Source organism: Delphinapterus leucas, chromosome 14 (assembly GCF_059928025.1).
Source record: "Delphinapterus leucas isolate spDelLeu-1000000601 "Yukka" chromosome 14, BTC_Dleu_Yukka2, whole genome shotgun sequence".
Taxonomy (NCBI): Eukaryota; Metazoa; Chordata; class Mammalia; order Artiodactyla; family Monodontidae; genus Delphinapterus; species Delphinapterus leucas.
Genome location: NC_143142.1, coordinates 18,181,646 through 18,194,811, shown reverse-complemented (window position 1 = coordinate 18,194,811; position 13,166 = coordinate 18,181,646). Strand labels below are relative to the sequence as shown.

The 13,166-nt window shown below is 40.9% G+C and overlaps 1 protein-coding gene across 3 annotated transcripts in view; it reads right to left on the bottom strand.

The window, feature by feature from the left end:
• The window catches only part of CORO1C (coronin 1C), an 83,306-nt gene that overhangs the window by 25,450 nt on the left and 44,690 nt on the right, over nucleotides 1–13,166 (bottom strand). For all 3 annotated transcript variants that reach the window (XM_022550891.3, XM_089894611.1, XM_089894610.1), the window contains one exon: nucleotides 5,217–5,339. In XM_022550891.3, the coding sequence (XP_022406599.1) occupies nucleotides 5,217–5,339 (123 nt within the window). The remainder of the gene's footprint in view (nucleotides 1–5,216; nucleotides 5,340–13,166) is intronic.

The following is a 13,166-nucleotide window of genomic DNA, read 5'->3' as shown; positions in this document are numbered from 1 at the left end:
AGAAATAGAGACACAGATGTAGAGAACAAATGTGGGGAAAGTGGCAGGGATGGGGGGGGTGGTGATATGAATTGGGAGATTGGGATTGACATATATACACTTATATGCATAAAATAGATAACTAATAAGAACCTGCTGTATAAAAAATAAAATTCAAAAATAAAAAAAAGAAGCAGGTGGGGTAGAAGATCAAATACTTCTTTAAAATTTTATTTCAACTGCTGAGTTGTTAAAGCATTTTGTAATTACCCCAATAATAATAACAAATTATTTGGGAGACATTAAGTGATTAAAATATCAGCACCATAGTTAAGGGAGTGAAAAAAAACTAGGAGGAAGATTTATCCCAAAGCATTATTTAATTTACAAAATGTTCACTCTGGCAATACCAATAACGGGGCAACGTCAGAGGATTCTGGGACAATGGTGGTGTCAGTGGCAGCACAGTTTTGGGATCTTCCCAAGTCCCTCAAGAAAAACATAGAGCTGGCAGATAACAAAACAAAAACACAGGGACAATATATACACAAAACTAGGTGATAACCCAAATGCCAAGTGTGTGGAGGAAAACCACCAACAGCCACACAACCCGTGTGTTGTCGGCCTCTGTGCGAAAAAAATCATAGGGCAGCAATGGGGTGCCCCACAGATCTGAGAAGAGCAGGCCAATATGAGGCCACAACGGAAACGGGAAGAGGCTTTGCCTTCTCCAACAGCAGGTGAGAACAGGGACCTGAAACGAAAAAGGTATGAAGGGGCTGGAGAAATCTAAACCCCAGTACCCTAGACACCAACCAGAGAGGACTCCCTCCTAAGACAGGGCCACACTGAGTGGAAATTCCAAGAAATGGAATCAAATCTGAGCAGGACAGAAATAAGATGGACAAAGGAATCAGAAAGACCAAAAAAAAGCAGGTCAGGAAATCTGACAGCAAGACACCATGTTTCTGAACACTACCTGAAAAGGACAGAAGAGGGAGCTCTGTGAAGTTAGAACAGCTTTATGAAGGAAGCCAGCTTCTGAAAGCTCGGGAAAACTAAATTCACATAAAAATAAGAGAGGGAGAAAAAAAAAAAAAAAAATATCAAGCCTCCAAAATTACTATGAGAAAAAAAGAGAATACATCCCTGCAGACAGTACAGGAATGCTAGTAAGACCAGCTCCAAAGAAAGATAAAAACTATCACACACATTTCGAAAGACATTATTAAGAAAACAATACAAGACAGGAAACATAAATCAGAACTTGAGAAACTCAAAAGTAAGGTGGCGGAAATCAAGAAAAAAAATAGAAATAAAAGGAAAAGTACTTTAGAAACGAAGACTAACAAAGAAGCTAAGAGCAAATAAACATAAATAATGTCCCCAAAGAAATAAAAGGTAAAAAGCAGAAAAATTTTAGCCTAAAAGAAATGAGTAAGAAAAAAAGTTTGGAGAGAAACTGACAAATATCGAAGATACGTAAATAAGATAAAGCATTTGGATAACAGGAGTCCCTGAAGGGAAAAACCAAAGCAAAGGAACAGAACAAATACTGAAGACTCTAAGTCAATAAAACTTTCCTGCGGCGGTGGGGGGGGGGGGGGGGAAGACCTGAAACCATATATTGAAAGAGCACATCACACACAGAAATACCAACTCAGAATAACCAACAATAGTCTAGTAAAATTACTACATTTTAAGAAAAAAAAATCTTATGAACATCTATGCAAAAAGAACATATACTCTATAAGGAAAAGAAAATCAGATTTTTTCTGATCATCTGATTTTTTACAGCAACACTTTATGCCAAAAGAAAATGAAATATTTAGATACTCAAGGAAATACTGCAAGCAAAGAATTTTATATCCAGAAAAATTCACCTTTAAGTATAAAGGTCACAACAAGCTATTGTCAATATAGAAGAACTTAGAGAATACAGTTCCCACGAGCCTTTCCTATTTGATTCCATCCCTTGGAACTGCTCCTCAGGGTGGGGCCTGTCCTGGAAGGGAGCCCTCTCTGGTTGGTTTCCAGAGTACTGGGGTCTAGAATCTACTAGAGAAGGAGCTTCAGATGATCCAAGTGCCTTTTTTTTTTTTAAACTGCTTTCAGTAATCATAATGGTGGTGATACTCTTAGTATTTTTAGTGTGAGACTATTGTATGTATACTGTGAAAAAGCAAATGAGATAGATTAGGATATTCTAATTCATCCTGAACTCCTGAGAACCAGGATTCTTGGTGTGAAAGAAAGGAGACAGAGATGTATTATTAAAGAAGTTAGGTAAAAACTATACAGTCCTGAATTTGAACTGGAAAGATTAAGACGAAGTCACAAGGTATTATATCTTTAAATATATATGTATATTCTAGCCAAATTTACTGCAAAGTCTTAAAAACAATGATCGCTACGGTAACAGTGAGCATCCCTAAGCACTCAGAGAGTGATCTAGAAACTCCATTTTCCATTAAAACAAACCAGAGCTTCTGAGAGCAGTGGCGGATTTGAGGTGTGTGGTCAGGGATGGGCCTGGGACACCTGGACATACAGAAGAGCAAGGAAGCAACAGAAACAAGTAGGGTCACTTCAGAAGGACTCAGGAACTGTGAAGAGGTTCCCATTAACATAGACTGAATCCCCTGAGCTTTGAGAAAAGAATTGTAATAGATTGAAACCCATTCAGTTCAAAATGAAATGAAAGGGGGAAAAAAACCTCCAAATGAAAAACTAATTGGTCACCTTCTGAGGAAGATAAAGAACCAATTCATTATTTTGAAAACTGGGTAAATAAAAGGAAAGAATCAAGCATTTACCCTGCTTTCCTATATGAACTATACTCCTGGTAACTAAATAGTAGAAAAGAGAGAGCATCACCTTAAAAATTTTACCAGCTGAAAACTGAAAACAAAATCACAGCATTTAATATCACCATTTTGAGACCCCCTAATGAGTTGCTGGATCTAGGTGCTGGGCATCAATAACTGCACAAATCAAAAAAGAGCAAAAAATCAGGCATCTTGACACCTCGTGCCTCCTGAGGGGAGACCAGAGCACGAGCTCTAGGCTTGTCAAAGAGATGGAATCTGAATCTAATCATGCTCTAGGATCCAGCTGCCAACTCACAGGGAATCTGAAAGACAGAGTAGCAGGTTGAACTGGACCACGAGGGTGCAATCAGCAAACTCTGGACTTCTGGAAGCAACAGGTCAAAGATCAGGCTTCTTTTTTTTTTTTTTTTTTTTTTTTTAGATCAGGCTTCTTCAACAAGAAAAGGATGGAGGAGGAACCTGTAGATTAGGAAAGACTTAAAAGGCATATCAAGTTTTTAGAACTTGGAAGACTAAGCTCTAGCGTCCAGAGACGCACACTTGAGTGATTAAAACCACAAAGAAAGGCAAGGAAGTGAGTTTTACTGGTTACTTGGAGAGGGAGGGGTGGATGGGGACTGGGATGGGGCACAGGGAAGAGACTGAGAAGCCTGGGAAAGTTCCATTTCTTGACCTGGGTGGCAGTCACAGGGTGTTCACTCAGTAATAAACCTCCTAACTCAGTTCACTTTTTTTTTTTAATGAATTTATTTATTTTTAATTTATTTATTTTTGGCTGCATTGGGTCTTTGTTGCTGTGGGTGGGCTTTCTCTAGTTGTGGCGAGCGGGGGCTACTCTTTGTTGTGGTGTGCGGGCTTCTCATTGCAGTGGCTTCTCTTGCTGCAGAGCGTGGGCTCTAGGCACGTGGGCTCAGTAGTTGTAGCTCGCGGGCTCTAGAGCACAGGCTCAGTAGTTGTGGTGCACGGGCTTAGTTGCTCCGCGGTATGTGGGATCTTCCTGGACCAGGGATTGAACCCGTGTCCCCTGCGTTGGCAGGCAGATTCCCAACCACTGTGCCACCAGGGAAGTCCCTCAATTCACTTTTTCACTTAATTGAACTCACTTAACTGCTCGTTTAGTGTGTTTTATAATGCAAAGGTTTTTTTTTTTAAAGGGCAATGTGACAGATAATGCTGGAGATGGGGAGGGATGGATCAAACCAGCTTCTCCAAGAAAGGTTAAGACTCTCAGTTTAAGATGTGGGCATCAGGTCTAAATACTGTTCCTTCCCCTTAGCAAAATGCGTCTGTAGCCATTCAAATGATCAATTTAGCAAGGCATGTTAAATGGAACAATTCCTTTTAATAGCAGCATATTTCTTTAATACACTTTGGCTGCCAAAATCATGAGATCACAGGAGGAGTTATCCTTAGCCAAAAGTCCATGAGGAAAAATGGGTAAACGTTTAAATGGCACAGTTCAGGAATTAATTTCCTTTTATGTAAAATAACTGTAATTAACAAAGCCTTCCAAACAATGCTTCTAAGTCTGGTTCAGTGCACAGAAAACCAAGAGGGGGATAACCAGAGTGCAGTTCTCGCAGCTCTCCACCTGCCAGGTGTGAGGCTGCCTGAGGGACGACCTGCATCCACTCCAGGCATGACTTCAGGGCTCCCTGTCTGCGCTCTTGCCCAGTCTTTGCAGCAGATGTTGCGCTAGGATTAAAAATGGATCCAAACTCATAATTACATTTGAAGGCTAAGAAGAACATAATCAAGAACAAGAAGCTTCACATTCACAAGTACTCCAAAGCCTGGTTTCATACATAACCTACCTTTGGAATCTAAACTGGGGAACATACAGAACTTACTTTAACAACCTTTCAAATTGGTTATTTGTACATCTGCATAGAAAGGACTTCGTTAACCAGGGTCCACTAGACATTAGCTTGGAAATAAGCACCTACAAAAACTCTTTATTATCTTTCAATATCTGTTTCATATCCCATCTATCTATATAACCTTTGGCATCGTATTTCACTGTAATATGCAATTTGTGGTAGCAGTTTTATCTCTCCTTTTTTAGAGGGGAGGGAGGTCATGTGGTGTAATGGCATTCACAGAATTATTTGAAAGTCATTTTACTTTCCCTAAAATCTTCCCATCAAGCAGATGTGTCAACTGTTAACAAGTATGTGCACACACACAAGCAAAAGAAGAAAAAAGACAAGAGAGTACAACTCCTTGATATAAACTTGTAAAACGGCTTATCTGCAGTTAAACTTCAGTGTCGCTAAATTCTTGTATAGTCCAATGGACAATCAAAGCTCTATGATTTTCTGCATTTCAAGCCTACACACACACGCTCTTTGAAGGCAGTAGGTGAGTCTCGCTGGCCTGTGTGCCCACCACACCGAGGGAACTTACCATAACCGTGCAGTCCTCTGAGCCGCTGGCAATGACCTGATCGTTATGTGGGCACCAGTCTATGTCCAGCACTGGTCCTGTGTGACCACACACTGTGGGGTAGGATTTGTCAATTCGACCAGTCTGAAAGGAGAGAGAAACAGACCTATTATGTAACATCAATGCTACAGAGTTTTTATGTTTTGTCAGACCCACTTCTCCTTTATTACTTCTACCCCAAACTCTCAAGAATCTACAAATTATGACGTTCATATCAGCCAACGTCAACTGTTAAGAAATGTCAACTTGCATTTCTAGAAACAGTTACTACCAAGGATACTCCATCAAATTAAGGATCTACATTTCCAGAACCACAGAGATTTTATTTAATCAACGGCATTAATAGACACAGCAAAAGAGAATACAAGAGTCTTTTTACCACAATACAATTCTAACAATAGCCTATTGTAAATTATAGGTGTGTTTTTACTGTTTTAAAAAAAACCAAACCTGGTATTATTCAAAATGTAAAATATAACCTTTAATATGATAAGCTAATGCCCTTGAATATACAAATTAACAGTTCTGGAAGTGGATGGCACTTCCAGTGAGCAAGCAAAGTGAAGGTAATGAAAAGAAAAGCCTTAACCACTGCTCAGCGGCCGAAGGACAAAGTACGTTTCAAAGTCTCGGTCTCTTCCGTCAACAGAAACGCCAGCTGGGCCTTCTAATTAACCACCTTAGCTCTCAGCCATTACCCAGATCCACATCTCATTAAGAACACAACTTCTAATGTTGGTCATAGCAACCATCACAACGTGCTCATGTTACACACTTGAACCTAACAAGCCAATCTGGCTTATCGGACCAATTTTGTCTGGTGTTAACCAAGACAAATGCTATTACAACAACAGCTGTACAAAGGCTGCTTCTTTTTAAAAAGGTTAATGCCAGTCCTTGCTGACATTCTTCTACATATGCTAAACGCAGGTGAACAGAAAGGAATCACCACAATGCAAAAGTGAACCTATTTTTTGGTTGATGCTACTCTCCTGTTATGGCCAGCTGTCACAACACGGGGGCAGGCTTCTTGGAAAATTTTCAAGATCAGTAAATTTGGATTTCTCCACTTTGACTTAACTGTGGAAATCTCCAGAGAAGCAGTGTGCTAAAGCACAAAGACCACAGGCTCCAGAGTCAGACAGATATGGATTCAAGTCCAGGCTCTCTTGGTTGAACAGTGTGTGATCTCAGACAGGTAATCTCTCTAAGCTTCAGCTTGTCATCTGTAAAATGAGTAACAGTAATACTTACCTCCCAGGATTACCGTGAGGAGTAAATGAGAAATGAGGTAAATCATAACCTAGCATTACAACCATCTGTATAAGGTGTGTAAAAAATTAATCAGAGTACCCAGAACACAGTAAATACTCAATAAGAATCTGGCACTCATTATTAGTTCTTCCTGTATAATGTTAACTTACTCAATCATTAAAGAATTACAAGCGTGTGTTATCCGTGAACTCTGGGCCAGACACTGAGCTGAGTGTTGTAGACACAGAGGTGAGCAGGGCGCCCTCCACGTCCTGGCCAAGCGTGGAGTCCATCTAAAGCTCCAGTTACAGCGCAGCACAAGACGTGCAGCACCAGGACAGGCCCAAGGCGGCAGGAACACAGAAGAAGGACATTCAAGCAGCTGTGCGGGGGCTCCAGCCTTTGGGAAGGTTTTCTGCGCAGAAAGGTGAGTTCTGAGTTGAGGTGTGAAGGTGCACCAGCTTACGGACCTGAGGCCTGGGTTTTTTCACACGCTCCCCCTTTCTCTTGCAAAACTAATTCAACCCAGAGTTTCGGTCTCCTGAATTGCATCACCAAAAACAGGAATTCGTAAACGAAAATGCCAAGGAAGAAACACAATATTACAGAGAACCTGGGTCTTGTATGAGAAGCCACGTGGGTCACTGACAGGCCGAGAAGTAGTGAGGGTCAGGGACCAGGCTGCCAGGGCTGGGGTGTGGCGCTGCCATTTTCTCCCCTGAGGCTCTGGCCAAATTACTTCATCTGGTGACCTCAGTTTCTCACCTGTAAAATGAGAACGCTAGAATTCTCTCTTCAAGAGCTGATGTGAGAATTAACTGAGACAATCAAGGTAAAGCACTTGGTACCGCCCCAGCACCTCTAGTGCTCAAAATACGTTACCCAAAATTTAACAACTGCCGGAATCCATTCTACCAACACCCCTGACCATATCCTTCCTTAAAGAAGAAGCTGCTACTAAGCACCCAAGCCAGGTAGTTTTACCTAATTCCCCCTGTGAGTGCTCCTCCCCTGGAGTTCCTACCCCACGTAATGGTCTACTACTCAAGGTGCTGGCGGTGAACTCACAGGTGTTTTATTTTCTAATATTATTACTGTTTTATTATGTATTATTATTATTTAAGCTATAGATATAGTTACTCTCTTGAATGTGTGATATTTAGTAATTTAAAACATTCTGAGACACAAAGGCCAGGTTGAGGTCTGACACGCATTGCAACAGACATTCCAGAAGGAGAGAATGCAAGAGAAACAAAAAACTGAAGAGATGAGGGCTGAGGGTTTTCCAAGTTTAACTGAGGGCATAAGTCTTCAGATTGAAGAAGCACAGGTCCCAAGTAGAATATCCTAGTGCAATTCAGAACACCTAAAACAAAGATAAAATCTCAAACCAAAGCAGCCATAGAGAAAAGACAGATTACCTACAGAGAGAATAACTAGACTAGCTATGAGCAGACTTCTCAAAAGCAAGTACAGAAACAAAGACATCAGAAGCTATCTCAGAAATGGGAAGAAAAACAACCACCTGTGCATTCTATGCCCAGATAAACTATCATTCAAAAGTGATGACCAGGGCTTCCCTGGTGGCGCAGCTGTTGAGAGTCCGCTTGCCGATGCAGGGGACACGGGTTCGTGCCCCGGTCCGGGATGATCCCACATGCCGCGGAGCGACTGGGCCCGTGAGCCATGGCCGCAGAGCCTGCGAGCCCAGAGCCTGTGCTCTGCAACGGGAGAGGCCACAACAGTAAGAGGCCCTCGTAAAAAAAAAAAAAAACAAAAACAAAAAACAAAAAAACAAAAGTGATGACCAAACAAACAAACAAAAACCCCAACATTTTTAAACAAAAAGATACAGAAAATTTACCATTTAAAGACTCTTATTCAAAGAATTAAGTTCTTGGACTTATCTCAAAGAATTTCAAAATTAATTTCAAAGAACTAAGTTCAAGGACTTATTTCAGGAAAAGAAAGTGAACCAGAAGAAAGAACTGGGATACCAAAACAAGAAGTGAGCAAACAAATTGGTAAATGTGGTCAATGTAAATAGGCATTGACTGTATAGAACAGTAGTAATTATGACTAACTGGAGTACAGGTAAGACAAGGCAGAACTAAAACACTAAACAACAATAACATGTAAGATAGAAAGATATGATCAGAATTCAAAGGTTTCAGGGCCCTTCCCTAGAAAAAGGCAGAAAATTTGACTAGTTTTAGACTTTAAGTCATGTAAGTATGTTAAAATGAAGGGTAAACACTAAAAGAGAATATATAACTTCCAAAAAGTGTATGGAGTGGTAGGAAGGTTAGTGGAATTTTAAAAACTCATTCAATATAAGAGAAAGAGGAAATAAAAAGAAAAAAAGGCAAGAGAAAGCATGAAAACTAGAAAGCACAAAATAAGATGGTGGAAATAAAAACAACCATAAATCACAAACTGCGGTAAATATGAATGACTTAAACTCACCCGCTAAAAGACGAGGTGTTTCAGATCAGATTAAAACCAGTTATAAGACACATTTACAAAATAATAATACAAAAAGGCAACTAAAGGAGGGGAAGGGATATAAAAATATGTACCAGGTGGTTATACTAGAACAAATAGATTTTAAGGTGAAATGCATTATTTAAGATTACATTTTAACATTTAAAGAAACAATTCAGAGAAAAGCTATAGTCACTATGGACTTTAACTCATCTAACTACATAAATTTCAAAATAATTAAAGCAGAAATTGACAGAAGTACAAGGGGAAAATGACAAAACCATAATCTTAAGAGACTGTAATAAAGATTTAAGAGATCAAACAGACAAAACTCAGTATGAATATAAACGGCTTTAACAAAAGTAACAAGCTTGATCTAACGGATATATACAACTTGTAGCCAACATTTTATTTTATTTATTTTTATTTATTTATTTTTTTTGCAGTACGGGGGCCTCTCACTGCTGTGGCCTCTCCCGTTGTGGAGCACAGGCTTCGGACGCGCAGGCTCAGCGGCCATGGCTCACGGGCCCAGCCGCTCCGCAGCATGTGGGACCTTCCCGGACCGGGGCATGAACCTGCGTCCCCTGCATCGGCAGGCGGACTCTCAACCACTGCGCCACCAGGGAAGCCCATAGCCAACATTTTAAAACACACATTTTTTTTTTGTTTCCAAGCACACTAATAAACATTTTTTTAAAAATCACCAATTAGAATACCACAAAGCAAATCTCAAAAACTACCAAGGAATCAATATTGTACAGAACATGTTCTGAGTACAACGCAATACAATTAAAAATTAACAGAAAAATACAAGCCAAAAATCTCCAAAGCATCTGAAAAGTTTGTTTTTTTTTTTTAAAGTGTTTGCCAACCTATCCAAGTCCTCCACATCACTCCTACCCTTCCTACCGTACCAGGAACATAAACGGTATCAGCCTTCTTCTTCTTTTCTTTTTTTTAAAAATGAATTTATTTATTTATTTTTGGCTGCGTTGGGTCTTCATTGCTGAGCGCGGGCTTTCTCTAGTTGTGGTGAGCAGGGGCTTCTTCGTTGCGGTGGCTTTTCTTGTTGCAGAGCACGGGCTCTAGGCGCACAGGCTTCAGTAGTTGTGGCATGCGGGCTCAGTAGTTGTGGCTCGCGGGCTCTACAGCACAGGCTCAGTAGTTGTGGCTCACCGGCTTAGTTGCTCCACGGCATGTGGGATCTTCCCGGACCAGGGCTCGAACCCGTGTCCCCTGCATTGGCAGGCAGATTCTTAACCACTGCACCACCAGGGAAGTCCCCGAAAAATTTCTAATTTACTAAATAATTCACATAGAAAGTCATAATAGCCAACAGAAAAAGGTTAAAATTGGTCAGTAAATACATGCCATATCAAAACTTGTGGGATATAGCTAAAACAAATCTTAAAATTCCAGATGAAATAAGTAAGCTCCTAGAAAATGTGTGATGTATCAAAGCTCCTTCAATAAACAGAAAACCTAAAGAGACCCAGAATCATAAAAGAACCAGTACTGTGGGCTTCCCACAGTGCAGTGGTTAAGAATCTGCCTGCCAATGCAGGGGACACGGGTTCAAGCCCCGGTCCAGCAAGATCCCACATGCCGCGGAGCAACTAAGCCCGTGTGCCACAACTACTGAGCCTGCGCTCTAGAGCCCGCAAGCCACAACTACTGAAGCCCACACACTGCAACTACTGAAGCCTGCGCACCTAGGGCCCATGCTCTGCAACAAGAGAAGCCACCGCAATGAGAAGCCTGCGCACCGCAACGAAGAGCAGCCCCCGCTCGCCACAACTAGAGAAAGCCCACATGCAGCAATGAAGACCCAACGCAGCCAAAAATAATAATAAAAAAAAAGAACCAGTACTGTAACTCCATACATCACTGCCCACCCAAAATCAATCAGTAAATACCAAAAATAATAGGCCCAGATGGTTTTACAGATGAGTTTTCCCAAACATTCAAGGAAGAAATCATCTCAAACCAGTGTTCCCAGAGAATAAAAAATAAAGGCGCACTGCTGAACTCACTACATAAGAAATGTACCACCTTGATATGAAGGACAGTGTAAGGAAGAGAAACTTAGGCCTATGTGACTTATAAATATTGATGCAAACTCCCCTCGAAAAAGGAGGGGGAGGGCTTCCCTGGTGGCGCAGTGGTTGAGAGTCCGCCTGCCGATGCAGGGGACACGGGTTCGTGCCCCGGTCCGGGAAGATCCCACATGCCGCGGAGCGGCTGGGCCCGTGAGCCATGGCCACTGAGCCTGTGCGTCCGGAGCCTGTGCTCCGCAATGGGAGAGGCCACAACAGTGAGAGGCCCGCGTACCGCAAAAAAAAAAAAAAAAAAGGAGGGGGAAAAAAGTAATGCAAATTCAGCAGTGTGGGTTGTTCTCAAAAAACACAAGTAAAGTGAAAAGACAAGTTGCAGATTGGGAGAAGATTTTATATCTATGTGTGTGTGTGTATATACATACATATATACATGTATGTATACATAAAATATATACCTGACAAAATCAATAAACAACTTAATAGAATAAGGGGCAAATGATATGAACAGGGATCCACAGGGAAGGAAGCCTGAAAAGCCAACAGATGTATGGAAAGTACTCCATCTCACTGGTAATCAGGGAACTGCAAATTAAAACGATAAGGTAATATTTGACACCTATTAAAATTGGCAAGAATTTAGAAGTCTAAATACAAGTGCTGGCAAACATGTTTGGAAAGAGGAACTCATAAAAACTACGCACAGGAGAGTATCCTGCTACGATTCCTTTTGAGAGCAATTTGGAAACAACTGGAGCTGAAGTTGCCCGCCCCTCAGCAATACCACTTCTCGATGGTCTGTGCGAGAGAAACGCTCCCATATTTTGCACAAGGGTATTCATGGAAGCACTGCTGGAAACGGTGAAAAAAGCAGAAGCAATGTAACTGTCCTTTGGTGTGAGAATAAATATCACTTATATAAAAGTTTAAAACATGCAAAATAATAGTCTATGTTATAGGTACATACACATGTAATAAAGTACAAACATATGATACATATCAACTTTGAGGAGACAATTACCTCTGGGGAAGGAGAAAAGATGGAAAGCAGAATGGTAGTTTAGCTACATCTGTTATGCTTTACTGTTTTCAAAAAAGGGAGATATGAAACAAACATGGCAAAATATTAACATCTGTTTAATCTTGTAGGTGAGTACATGAGTGTCCTATTATTTTGTTTCCTATTTTTAAAAAATATTTAAAATATAATAAAGTTGAGAAACACACCAAGGTATTGTTATTAATTTACATTAAAAAAAAAAATCTATGGGACTTCCCTGGTGGCCCAGTGGTAAAGAATACGCCTTGCAATGCAGGGGACGTGGGTTTGATCCCTGGTCAGGGAACTAAGATCCCACATGCTGTGGGGCAACTAAGCCCGCATGTCACAACTACTGAGCTCACGCACCTCAACTAGAGCCCGTGAGCCGCAAACTACAGAGCCCACGTGCTCTGGAACCCACGTGCCGCAACTACAGAGCCCACGCACCCTGGAGCCTGTGCGCCACAACTAGAGAAGAGAAAACCCACAAGCCACAACTAGAGAGAAGCCCACGCACCACAGTGAAGATCCTGCATGCCTCAACAAAGATCCCACGCGCTGCAACTAAGACCCAACGCAGCCATAAATTAATTAGTTAATTAATTATTTTAAAAATCTAAAAAAAAAACCCTTTAATCCCAAGGAAAAGAGGTTTTCTACCTGAAATGTTTTATTGTATCCCAGGGTCTTTGCATCCTGAGGCTCACCCCAGCACACCCCATCTGGCATCCTTGATGGCAGAGTATAGTCACTGAACTCTAAACATCCAAGGACACCAAATAATTTTTTTCAATCTGGGCTAGGAAGAGCTTTTGCTCAGATATACAGCAATTTTGAGGGGAATCTGGTAGTACATTAATACTAGTTGTTCTTAATTATACTCAGAAGCTTACTAAATGACTTTTCTTTTTAAGGTTAAAATTATACAACCCTGGCCAAAAGTAAATAGCTACTCACCAGTATTCTTCAATCAAGTAAGATATCTGAGAATAGTAAGAAGCATTTCTGCCATTCTCAACTCAGCCCCGACAAGTCTATAGCATAAAAGTAATAAAGCGCCCAACAGTTTCACGG